Source organism: Lolium rigidum, chromosome 4 (assembly GCF_022539505.1).
Source record: "Lolium rigidum isolate FL_2022 chromosome 4, APGP_CSIRO_Lrig_0.1, whole genome shotgun sequence".
Classification (NCBI taxonomy): Eukaryota; Viridiplantae; Streptophyta; class Magnoliopsida; order Poales; family Poaceae; genus Lolium; species Lolium rigidum.
In genome coordinates this window covers 146,049,137-146,062,361 of record NC_061511.1, presented here as the reverse complement: position 1 = coordinate 146,062,361, position 13,225 = coordinate 146,049,137, and the positions used below count along the sequence as shown (strand labels likewise).

Genomic DNA, 13,225 nt, shown 5'->3' with positions numbered 1-13,225 from the left:
AAAGTTGTACAAACATATTTTAAACTTCAAGGCAAGTGTGGAAATCCCACGCCATGATTCAATGTTATGTAAGTGAGATGGTGCTAAAGAGCATGGTTATAGTTTGAAAAAAGACCCAAACTTCATGCTCTTATGGATGTTTTTTGACATTGAAAAATATTCATTAGCATGCGTCTTTGTTCACATGTCCACATAACCGGTAATAATCGCGTGCATTATATCAGGTGCAACGGGTAAGAAACTTGAAAATCCGTGGCAACGCACAGTCATTCAACTAGTTTCCATCATGTGGGCGGTGGGTCCAGCCACATGAGAGTTTCGTATACCTAATCAGACGGATGTGGTTTCTTTTCAATGTGATCAAACGGCTCGGGAGGGGGGTTCCAATCCCCCCGGGGACGCTCAACGCGACCCAAAAAAAAAACTATATATGTAGTTCGAGCTAAAAAAAAATCCACACTCAATACCGGATAAAAACTACATTATATCAGCTTTTTTTAGCCTCGGGAGCGCGTGAATGCCGACCTAGCTTGGATTCCTACCCCAATGGCTTGACGCCACCGGACACCACCACCATACCTTAATCCACAAGTCAAGAATACCAAAACCCAAATCCAACTACAACTCCGATTCCGTCCCCCACATCCACGGCACCGTCGAACACCCCGGCGACGAGCTCCCGTCACGCCACCTTCCACCCCAATCCACCAAGCCCTAGTCCGAGCTCCTATTTATGCAGCGCTCGGCCACCTGAGTCCGCTCCGATCAACCTCGTCCCGCCCTTCCGTCCGCATCTACTACTTCCACCGGAAAATCTGAAATGGCCACGGCACCCGTCGCTCCGGCTGGGGAGGAGGCCCAGGAGGCATCGAGGGCACCGGCAGCGGCGCACCAGGCGGGGGGCCCCGAGATCGCCTTCTTCGACGTGGAGACCTCGGTGCCGCAGCGGGCCGGACAGGGCTACGCTCTGCTCGAGTTCGGGGCCATCCTCGTCTGCCCGCGCCGCCTCGTCGAGGTCGCCTCCTACGCCACGCTCGTGCGGCCTGCCGATCTCTGCGTCGTCTCGGCCGCCTCCGTGCGCTGCAACGGCATCACGCGCGACGCCGTCGCCGCCGCGCCGCCGTTCCTCGCCGTCGCCGACGCCGTCTACGATATCCTGCACGGTGAGAGCAATTTTTGTTCGGTCTTGCTAATTCTCAGAATTAACTTAATTTTCAGTCGAACTCCTAGACAATATGATTGCTCCGTGATTCCTTCGACTAGCATTATTTGCAACATGGGGTTAGAAAAAAAAAACATTCAGACTGTTGGATTGCTTCATGATTCGTGCAAATCATGTAAAAAAATGCCCCACACTGATTGGATTGCTTTGTGATTCGTATTAGCCATAAGTTACAACTTAGTTGCAATTAAGATTTGATGACATCATCTGACTGAGAATAATTGCAAGTTGACTGAGAATTAATCACACCCATTTTCCAGCCAGGAGCTGATTCTTGTAGATTCTGCTGGCAAGGGCATATAAAAAAACAATAATTCTAACGGGGGCAGAAATATCTTGTCAATTTTGGACAGGGAGGGTCTGGGCTGGGCACAACATTGTGAGGTTTGATTTGCCAAGAATAAGGGAAGCATTCAACGAGATTGGCCGGTCACCTCCGGAGCCCAAGGGGACGATTGACACATTGCCTCTGCTTACCCAGCGGTTTGGGAGGAGGGCAGGGGACATGAAGGTATGCAACCTTGCTTTGATGTAGAGTCAATTGTAGTTTGTAAAAGGAGGATCTGGTTTGGGTAAGGCTCAAGCTGAAATAAGATGTCACCTTTTACTGAAAGGTCTCATGGAATAAACACTTGACAGTTCCTTCTTATTGCGACAAAGGAATATTCTAATGTTCTTATCTTGTCTGTTGTATCCACAGATGGCAAGCTTGGCAAATTACTTCGGTTTAGGGAGGCAAAGGCACAGGTAGGTAACACGGAAATCCATATGTTACAGTTTCATCTGATTATGATTGCTTCACTTCACTTCCTAGAACAATGTGTTGATTGTTTTCTAACCATTATGCGGTGTGGTGCCCATATTAGCATATCTACTAGGGAAGTTGGAGTAGTGTGATACAAGAAATGTTGTTGCACAATGCCGCATTTGTATCTAACATGTCTTGGCAGCATCGTAAAACTCAGGAAACCCAGTCGTTTTTTTGCGTGGATACACCCAGTCTAATCTACTCCGGACTTTTGGCCCATCCCTTATAAGCTGCTCATCTAAAAATTTAGCACCCCCTAATATTTTACATGATTGCTATTCTATATGGTCCAGCCCTTCAGATGTGTTCGCAGCATCATGTAACTCAGTATACCCTGACCCAATCCAACTCGATTTCGCCCCATCCCATCTTAGGTGACTCGTTGGAAAAAATTAGTCTCCTCTAAAAGGTTAAGACTAATACATGGCCTGTAATGATTCTTCTTTGTAGGTATATCATGCCGAGTACAAGTGATGTCACAGTTATATGTTGCCCAGCCCAGCGGTAGTTACCCTTAATACACAATAATGGTTCCAAACAACTATCTAGTTGGCGTGGATTACATCTATTGATCTATGCGCTCATGATTGCGCCCAATGTTTGGATCGTTCCTATTAAGCTTGATTTGCAATCACTTCTGCAAGGACATATCGTTACTATTTTCGTATGCTTATTCCTTTTGATTTTTGTACTGCTGACATGAAACTGGAATTATTGATCTTGTACTGATTTTCTTTGCAATATATCTGCAGAAGTCTGGATGATGTCAGGATGAATCTTGAGGTTCTCAAGTATTGTGCTACAGTGCTGTTCCTGGTATGTTTGCTGAACTGCCTATTTTCCAGATGACCTTCATGAGCTGAGCATGTACTTATTTTCGAATGGAATAGCTGGATAGCTGCATTGTCCAGTGTTTTGTTTCCTTAAATTACTACTCACTCCGATCCAAATTAGTTGTTGCAGATTTAGCTAAAATGTTGTCTAAATCTGTCTAGGTTCATTGAACCTACAACAAGTAATTTGGATCAGAGGGTGTATAATAAAAAAAATCCTGTCATTTCTGATTTATTTGGCATAGGGAGTACCTTAATGGACTGGTGACGTTTAACTGTTGCGAGAGCCTCATGAACTGTTAACACATCTTTCTATTTTTGTATTGTGTTGATTATTGCAGGTTTTGCTTTCTTGCAAAAAAAAAAACATTCTACTCCGTAGTAAAACTGTAATATTTGGGCTCTGTTTCAAGGTAATTGCTTGGCTAATTCCTGAAATTCTCCTACCAGGAGGCAAGTCTTCCAGAAGTTCTTACTGTTGAGAACCTTGTGGAACATGCAATTACAAGAAGCAAAACTAATGGAGCTACTTCTCCTGAAGCAATAAAGTCTGGAGCAAACTCTTCACCTGATTCTTCAAAACGACAACGTACCATTTCTCAAGTTAACAATCCAACTCCAGATGGAGATAATCAGGAATCAGTCGATCCTGCAATGGACAGAGATTCTAGTGAGTTGATATCCCACATCGAGGACATTAAGTTAAATGCCACTATGCATATGGGTGTGAGTTCCAGTGGTTATTCTGGGTTCCTTGAGCCGTCTGATGTATCAACTGAATGCATCCAGATTTCTGCTAACCCTTCCTACTATACTCAAAGAACATTTATCAAGCACAAAGATAGTCCACTACAACTTTGTTGTGCGGGCTTGAAAGTCCAGTTTGGAGTCAGTACAAAGTTTCTAGACAATGCAGGCCGGCCAAAGTTGAACATAGTTGTTGATATCCCCGAAGATCTAAGTGAAGTTTTAGAATTTTGTGATAATCTTGCTCAGAGAACTTCACAAGAATCTGGTTCCACTTCTGAGTGGAGACCCCTGACAAAGAAGTACGGTTATGTGAATCGTCCAACTGTTCGCCTAAAGTGAGTTCTATTCTCTTTTTTCATATATATACAAGGATTTGTCACACTTCTTCTGATCTGGTAATGTTGAATTTCTCTTGTAGCATACCTACCACTGTCAGCAGTGATGCTTCTATGTACTCGACAGATATCTACAAGAAAGAGCCTAGCGGTAACACGCAGAAGCTTGCTTTTAGCCAAGTAGATGCTGCGGAATTGGACTCTCTGTTTGTTCGAGGGAACAAGCTTGATGCGTTCTTCTCTTTGGAAATATACGACTACCAACAAAATGCTGGCATTCGGTTGGTTGCAAAGAGGCTGGTTGTACACTCCGAATAGCACCAGTCTTAGCTTATAAGATCCTAGTGTAAGAGCTCACGTTTGCATTGGTTGTACACTCCAAATAGCACCAGTATATTTTCATATGGATGTGAATAAGATCTGACCAGTAACAGTAGCATATGCGGATGTTGAAGTAGGGGGACTCAGGAGCTGTAAAAGATTCTAACAAGATATGTATACATTCGCTGATGGAAAAATAATCTACGAGTATATGTGTATAATGCTTAACTCTGTCTACTAACCCACCATACCTGCAATTTTTTTGCCCTTAATTTTTATTCATCTAGAGCATGGTCCTTGTCAGCTAGGCTCATGAAGTCAACAACGAACAGCTCTTAAATCCCTGTGCCGATTTCTAATAGGCCTCACTACGGAAAATCAGAAGACAGTAGCAACACACACAAGATTGAGAGTTCGCAACACACACAAGAGTGAGAGTTCCTTCTCTATATATTACTCAATTCAGATAGTTGGCTCAAGATTTAGGGTTCACAATTAAGACCAAAACAAGGCCAGCCGAAACACAGCAGACCCAAGAGAAAGAGATGAGATTACACGCTCTGGTCCAAGCTATATTAAGTATAATGGCGACAAACAATTGAGCGGTAAGAGAGGAAAGGTACATGTGTAAAATGAGCTTATCGGGGTTCAAATGACGACAGTTGGACTAGCATGAGCCGTCTGATGCCTGATGGAATATGATACGGGGTGCCTTACCGTCATCACTATGTCAAGTTCCTCAATGATTAATGACATGTCATGGTATTACTTAAAGGTGAATCTCCTCCTTTATGTGTCTTCATAATTTGTCCTATATCAATACTAGGTTTACATTGACGAGCGCGGATGTCATGGGAGACCGGGGCTTCAAGCCCGATAAGGTCCACATATAGAGAGAATAAAGAAAAAAGAGATGGACGCTTCAGGACCGATATTAGCTCCGAAGCATACCGATACTACCGCTCGAACTTAGGGCCATGCTTGAAAGTTCACAAAGAGAGTTGAAATGTTCAACCATTTACTACGAATGCCCATGCCGCCTATTTTAACCTCTTTTTGGAAAAAGTCAAAGTAAACGTAGAATTATCATAAAATGAAAACCCAACGCAAATAGTCCCTTTAGGTGACCTAGTTGCCAGGAAATAATACAAAACCCAAGTTATGACAATTATTCCTAGAAATCCTTCTAAGAAATTATTATCTTGTATAATCTTGCCTTGCAAGCCAAATTAGCAAGGGATGGCCAATTCCATGGCTCCCCTCGTGATAATGAGACAGAATTTGCAAATGGGTGCACCTTGGAATGGCAAACAAAAGTGATCAAGGGAGTTTCCATTTTTTTTAAAAATGATTTTCCATTTTATTACCGCTAGATGGGGTTTATTTTGTGAAACAACTACGCAAAATACAGGGAAAAGTAACACCACTCAAATGATTTAATTTTATTTTGAAATTTTTATCATTTTATTTATTTTTTGAAAGTGAAAAAGGTGATGGGGGGGGGGGGGGGGAATCTACCCCCTTACCGTCGGCGGCAACCTAACTTTCTCTTCCCCTTCTTCCTCCTAATCCTCTTCAACTTCCTACCTTCTCCCTCTCCTCCTTCCTTTCCCTCCCTCTGGCGACCCCTGCTCCATGCTCTTCGGCGACCCATGCTCCATGCTCTCCGGCGACCACCTCCATGCTCTGCGGCGACAACCTCCTACATGCTCTCTGGCGACGATCTCCATCCTTCGGCGACTACCTCCTCCATGCTCCGGCAACCACCTCCATGCTTCAGTCGGCGACCGCCTCCTACGCGACGTCCACACGGCCACCGTTCTAGAACGAACGACGACCAGAACGACCACAAGATCTAGATCTCTAGATCAGCATTTCTTTGAATTCCGAAATAACATACCGCCGGCGCACAGGCGGGCGCTGGTGCTTCGGGGATAACCAAAATTGGTACACCGACGGTAGGGATCTCGTCAACTTCTTAGGTTTCCTGTTCCATACTTCGTCTTCCTGCTTTTTCCTGAGTGGGCATGGTAGCTCTTCTGGTTTATACACCTTCTATTCAACTTGCTTGCCTGTTGAAATTTTCTTAGAAGATTTGTTACTAGAAGAAGGTTCATAATGTTTCCAATCATTAGGGAGTTGTAGATGTTTAGCATAGTTCTTAACAATATGAATGATATCTTTAGGCTGAAGTTTGTTATTACCAAGTACTTCAACAACCTTTCTAGTCCGCATAAATTTATTAATACATTCTAACTCTACTAGAGACTTTGTATCATGTTCTTTAATGTCTTTTGAAATCTCATCTTTGTGTATGGTTTCTAATAAGTTCCAAGCCTTATCGACTTCATACTCAGTAAAAGATCCATCCGTAGCTAAATCTAACAAATCCCTATTTTGCACATTAACTCCTGCATAGAAAGTATGTATGATTAACCAAGGTGGGAAATCATGATGAGGACAATTTCTAAGAATCTCCCAAAATCTTGAGTAGCTTTCATACAAGCTCTCATGCGGTAAATTTTTAAAGTTTGTAATCATCCGCCTTGCTCCAAGAGACCTGGTTTCTAGAAAAAATATCTGAAGAAATTTAGTAGACAATGTTTTCCATTTAAAGAAATTTAAAATAGGATAATCATTATACCAAGTTCAAGCTTTATGAGTAAGAGTTTGTCCAAGGAGTTTAAACTTAACCTCATCTTCTGTAAAGATGTTTAAATTGAAAGTTGCACAAATATCTTCAAAATATTCAATATGTCCATACGGATCTTCAGTGCCGTCTCTTTCAAACATCTTAGATTGCACTAAATCTAAAAGCGTGGGGTTTATTTCATACCCTTTTGGATTGATGAGTATGTCTGATTTAATAAAAGCGTCCATTGAAGGGCCGGAGCTCTTTACAGCTTGAAGCTGTATTACACATTGGTAGTCATCCATGGTTTTTCACATGTAACTCAAAAACAACTAAGTAGAATAATAAATAAAGTAGCAACTAAAAGCAAAGACCAAAAGCGTTGAGCTCCCCAACAACGACACCAGAAAATAGTTTGATACCTGCAAGAACACAAATCAGATGTAGCTAGTTTCGAAATAAGAGTATCGAACCACGAGGAGCTACTAGTAATGATCTTAATGCCTCTTGTTGCTATTTACATAAAATCACTTAAAGAAGTCTCAAATCCCAAGAGAGGGTTTTAATTTAAATGGTTTTAAAGGATGAAAGTACAACTAAAGATTACGTCTGAACTGCAGTAATACTAAAAATGTTCTCGGGGTTATTGGTTCCACCTCTAGTATTAACTAAGAACACGAACTAGATAATTCATATCTTAGCCCTCGATGTATGTGGAAAAGACTCGAAGTTGGAATATGTATCTCATAACATATCCTTGAATAACCACTGCAATGACCTTCGGCAAGCCACCTATTGATCCATCGCCAATTAAGGGATTACCCAGTGGATATTTCTTAAGCGTTGTGAGTCCCTTCTTATCCCCTTCTTCCGTACAATAGTGCACCGCAAACGGTATGTCACTTCCCGCCGTATACACTATCGAACTTCCGAAGATAATTCCCTCATGTGACCCTTAGGCAAATGTTACATGGTCGATTTCATGCAACATCACAGGAGAAAACTAACATACAATCATAGTGCAAAGCTATAAATCATGCTAATTCATATTATAATACTACTAGGATTTCTCCATCTACCCCAAGAACAGAGTGGACTACTCACACAGGGAGACAATCAAAAGCATCATCATAATCTTGCGAATGGAATAGGAATAACGATGTGAATTCAATTACAAACCCACAATGGTAATGGAGATTACAATATAATGAGATGAAGGTAATGGAGATGATGATTTCGTTGTGGATGATAACGGAGGGGATGATGCCTTGTCCTCCAATGATCCGGGTAGCAGCTTGGCTGAGGCCCCTTCTTGATCTTCCTTCAGATCTCTTATGGGTGGTGTTTCTGGTCGCGTATTTTTTTGGATCTCAGATCCGTCTGTGGGAGGGTGAAAGTATTTGATTAGGCGGTGCTTCTGGTGGGTGGTACGGGCGGACGGTACGGATGGGCCTTACCAGTACCGATGCCCGTTAAAGTTACTGGAAGTTGTCCTCGCATTGTCCTTTTGCCCAGGCGCATAATTAAGTTCAAAAATGATTTCTATCACGTCAAAATGCTAGAAACTGATAGTTTTCATTGATATTTCATCATTGACTTATTATTTGGAGATCATGTGGAGGCAAGCATAAAAGGGCACGGTAGCGCGGTGAAATACAAAATTCCTACTACTACTACTCAATGATAACTTAATGAAATAACGATATTAAAACATGCTAAAAATGCACTCATCATTAGTCTTGCGGATGGGGTCGTGGCACGTGGGTGATGGTGGCAAGAGTTTACTTCTTGGAGCTAGGCCAATTTCCAAGGGGATTTGGAGCATAGGACAAATTTTATAGTTAAAGGGCTGATGTTTGATACCTTCTTGGAATTGAAGGTATGGACGAAGGAGTTCTCATTAAGCATCATTGCCCTTACACCGTTGTTCAGTTGGACTTGAATACGCGGTACACGATCAAATGTGAAGATAGTTGGTGCCCATGGATTGTCCGTGCAAGACCTTTCAAGGAAGGGCCCTCTTGGCACATAACAAGTTGTGTATCGACTCACATGTGCCAGGGGAAGAAGCTTGATGGCGCGAATGCGAAGCCGGACCACCGTCAACTCACATCTGAGTTCATTGCATACAAGCTTTCGACTGAGATATCATCACTTCCAACCATGAGCATTAGGTCTGTGTAAGTATGGTGAAATCCCGCTTTGACTACAATGTCAAGTACGAAAAGGCATGGAAGGCCAAACAAGCCGCATTCAAGATGTTCCCAGCTCCATACGAAAAGAAGGAGCATGCATCCACCAATCCCGGCAGAACCAATCCTGCAACAAGCATCGTCCAAATGCGCACATACGATATTTGGTTAGAACTTTGGCTAGCAAACTAGTATACAAGAATAGTAAATATAGCAAATCATCACATGTCGATAGAGGTAGGCAAGTGTCGCGATTCCCCAACTCCACTTGTGCTCCAAGACTGTCAGCGCCTTAAGCCAACACCACTGTGCCAACTTCCCACCACTGTCAGCAAAGAGAGTCCTGCAAATGACATACCACAAATACACTTTGGTGCCTTGAGCAGAGTGAGTCTTGATCCACTTGTAATTTGCGCTTGCGTGAGCTCTCTCGGCCTTGTCTTGAGGCTCTGGAGGAGCCATGCCAATAAGCGCCTCCATCTGCTGATGCCACCCATCGAAAGTTGTATTCATACACAGTGACTCGCCGACAATATGAAGTCCAAGGATCATGGAAACATCCTGAAGAGTAGGGGTCATCTCGCCGGCCCTCAAGTGGAACGTGTGCGTCTCGAGCCTCCATCGGTCGACAAGTGCGAAGATTGCCGCGGCGTTGAAGTTCGGCGACACCCGGCTTACAAGCGAGATGAACGGGAGAAAACCAGTAGGCTCGATGTGCTCGGTGTACCGCTCATCATACGGCATGTCACGAGTTGCCCCGTGGTAACGAATCTTCAAGGGCTCAATAACCTACAAGCACATATAGACACATAATATTATGTCATATCCAATGGAATAAAACAAGTAGTGCTAAGAAAAAAATATTAGTACCTTCCATAGTTTCGCTTGATGATAGGACCGGTGTTGACTGTCATAGTAATCATCGAGGTGCCACACCATCCTATTTTTTTCAGAAATACACACAATAAGTACTACCATACTATCACCACATATTCTCCTAAGAAATATGAGGCATTTCTAAGCACAAATTAGGCACTTCTAAGATAATAGGATGCATTTGTAAGCAAATATTAGGCGTTTCTATCACCATACATATAAGACATCATACATAATACATCACACATACATGAAAAAAGGGTTGGAAAAATAAGCCATCACATTTAGGGTTTAATATCTAGGGTTCCATGTCTAAACCAATTCCAAATCCATGAAAAATAAACAACAACATCTAGGATTTCACATCTAGGGTTCATGTCCAAATCTAACAAAATCTATGAAATTATTGGATGAGATGAAAAGAAGGGGATCAGAGGAGAATACCTCAAGGGATGAATTATTAACGAAATGCACAGACAGATCTGGAGAAATACAAGAGATTTTGGTAGGGGTTTGGGTGGGGGAGAGAGGAACCGCCAGCCAAGCCACAGAGAAGAAAAGAAGAACAACTAGCCAGCCAAGGAGGGGCTCGGGCTAGGACGGCTCAGGTGATGTGTGGCGCTTATGGGAGCGACGCTACACATTTTGTGGCGCCCTTGTGCGCGGCGCCACACATTACTGCCATGTCGGCTGGCGCAGGCTCGAGCGCCACGAAGGACATGATGTGTGACGCCCCTCTCACGGGCGCCACATAGGCAGGTGTGACGCCGTTTACGTAAGCGCCACACAAAAGGGTTAGAATGGTGAAATAGTTTGGCCGGAGTGTCGTTTCATACAATCTTTCAACAAAAGGGTTATTTTTGTTTCGCCGTGAAAGGGTTAGAATGATGAAATAGTTTGGCCGGAGTGTCGTTTCATACAATCTTTCAACAAAAAGGTTATTTTTGTGTCGCCGCGAAAGGGTTAGAACGATGAAATAGTTTGGTGGGAGTGTCGTTTCTTACCATCTTTCAACAAAAGGGTTATTTTTGTGTCGCCGCGAATCTCAAGTTACCACACCGCCGGGATATGGGCCGGGCACCGTAACGCCCGCGCGTGAGAATTATTGGGCAATACCGGCCTATAGAACAAGGCCTCAACGGCTTTTCTCCTTCTAGAACTCGAGTCCTCGCCGACTTCCTCCGCTTCGCTTCCTCCTCTCGGGCGCACCGCCATGGCCCCGTCCAGCCCAAGCTCATCCTCCTCCTCGGAACCTAGTTCCTCCTCCTCACCGCCGGTGCAGGCCGACTTGGTGGGTGGCGGCTGGGAGCCTGCACCCGCGCCCCCGTTGGCCATGTACACTCGGCCTTCACGTCCTCGAGGTCGGGGTCGGGGCCTAGGTCCTCGCTACCACCCGAGGGCCAGCCTCCCCTACTACACGCCGGACTTCAGCGCGGCCCCCAGACCCAGGTCCGCCGTCTTCTCCGCCCCCGTGACCGATGGCCGGTACGCGCGGCAGTCGTCTGAGCATTGGGGTCAGTTCAGGGTGACGCCCGCGGCTCCGATGACACCCTCGCCTACCCTCAGCTGCTCCTCGACCGCCGCGCTTGCCGGGTCGGCTTCCTCGTCCTGGACGTCGGCTCCGACGACAGCCTCGCCTGCCCTCACCTGCTCCTCGACAGCCACGCTTGAGGCGTTGGCCTCGTCCTCGTCCTCGACGGCGGCTCCGACGACAGCCTCGCCTGCCCTCAGCCTCAGCTGCTCCTCGCCCGCCGCGCTTGAGGAGTTGGGCTCGTACGCGCCTTCCTCGAAGGCCCCCCTCTTCACCGCCACCGTGTCCTCGGCGGGGACTTGGGCCACGCTTTCCTCGTCGACCTCCACCACCGGCGACTGCGAGGCGGCCTCGAGGGAGATCTTCGCCCCCCTGTCTGCCACTTCCGTTGCGTCCTTGATGGCGCCCACCTCCTCCTCCTACTCTTTGCAGGCGCAGACCGATGCTTCCGCCACCGACCAAGCAAGGCCTTCTTCATGTATGCCCACTTCTTCCAATCTTGCTCCCAGTTTTTGCCAATTGTGCATTCTCTTCTTGCTTTCTTGGAAACATGGGTAGCTTTGTTGGTCGAGGGTTATAATGCAGCAACTAATTAACCCGAATTCTGAATTACTCCTGATCAGTGATCACTAGCTCGGACTAGGTTGATCTGGGTCGTAGTAATTTCTTGGACCCTGAATTACTCCTGAATTACTCCTGGAGTAGGTTGATCTGGGTCGTAGTAATTTCTTGGACCCTGAATTACTCCTGGAGTAGGTTGATCTGGGTCGTAGTAATTTCTTGGACCCTTCAGATGCAGTGATTTGTTGTTTGCTCAAATAGTGGCAAGTGGCAACTAATTGGTGATAACAGTAACCTGATCACTAGTTCGTTACACGAAAATGCCATTAATTGTTCTTCTTGGGCGTGTGAAGTATTGCTAAATTGAAGAGTTGATGCAAATGAGATCTCCCTCGTCGTTAGCAATGTTAATTTTTTAAATTATGAATAGCTATGCAGTCAAAGGCAGGGGATAAGACATTTCTAAGGATTTATCCCCACCAATCATTGTTTATCTATGGAGCAAAGGAATCCACTGCTTAGCTGACTATTTTAGTACTTGCACATTGAACCGCCTGTTTTAGCACTTGCATATTGAACTGCCTGTCTTATATCCCATCTTGCAGATCCTTCTTGTGCTTCGGTTTTCTGAGTACAATAAACTCTGTTAGTCAAAATTAAGGTTGCTTTGTTCATTTAGCTGTAATTAGCTGGATGTCAGAAGTCTGTAGCGGTTAAACCTTGGAAATTTTACTTGGTGAAATTACTCTTTCATTCAGTAGAACTTTATGATCCAATCCAATTTTTACTTGTATGCCAAAATATGCTAATGTGCATCCATTAGCAGCTTCTGGCCCTTCGGTGACGCTGTCAGAATGGTGGGAGAGCCAGATACCCTTTCTAATTGAAGAGCTGCAGGACTGTGGTATTCAGGAAGACGATGAAGCAGAGCAGGGTGAGTTAGTGATGGCGTTGTAGAAAGGGTATTGAACCACCTGTTTTAGCACTTGCATATTGAACCGCCTGTCTAATTGAACCGCCTAATTGACCCTTTCTAATTGAACCGCCTGTTTTAGCACTTGCATATTGAACTGCCTGTCTTATATCCCATCTTGCAGATCCTTCTTGTGCTTCGGTTTTCTGAGTACAATAAACTCTGTTAGTCAAAATTAAGGTTGCTTTGTT

General features: G+C 44.5%; 1 protein-coding gene across 1 annotated transcript; it reads left to right on the top strand.

Moving 5' to 3' along the window:
* Positions 1-514: 514 nt before the first annotated feature.
* On the top strand, positions 515-4,497 carry LOC124705909 (protein NEN1-like). The gene is made up of 6 exons (XM_047237595.1): positions 515-1,163; positions 1,576-1,733; positions 1,923-1,969; positions 2,783-2,846; positions 3,314-3,948; positions 4,032-4,497. Exons 1-6 carry the CDS (start codon positions 821-823, stop codon positions 4,264-4,266), a joined length of 1,482 nt encoding a protein of 493 aa, XP_047093551.1. The 5' UTR covers positions 515-820; the 3' UTR covers positions 4,267-4,497.
* Positions 4,498-13,225: the final 8,728 nt, after the last annotated feature.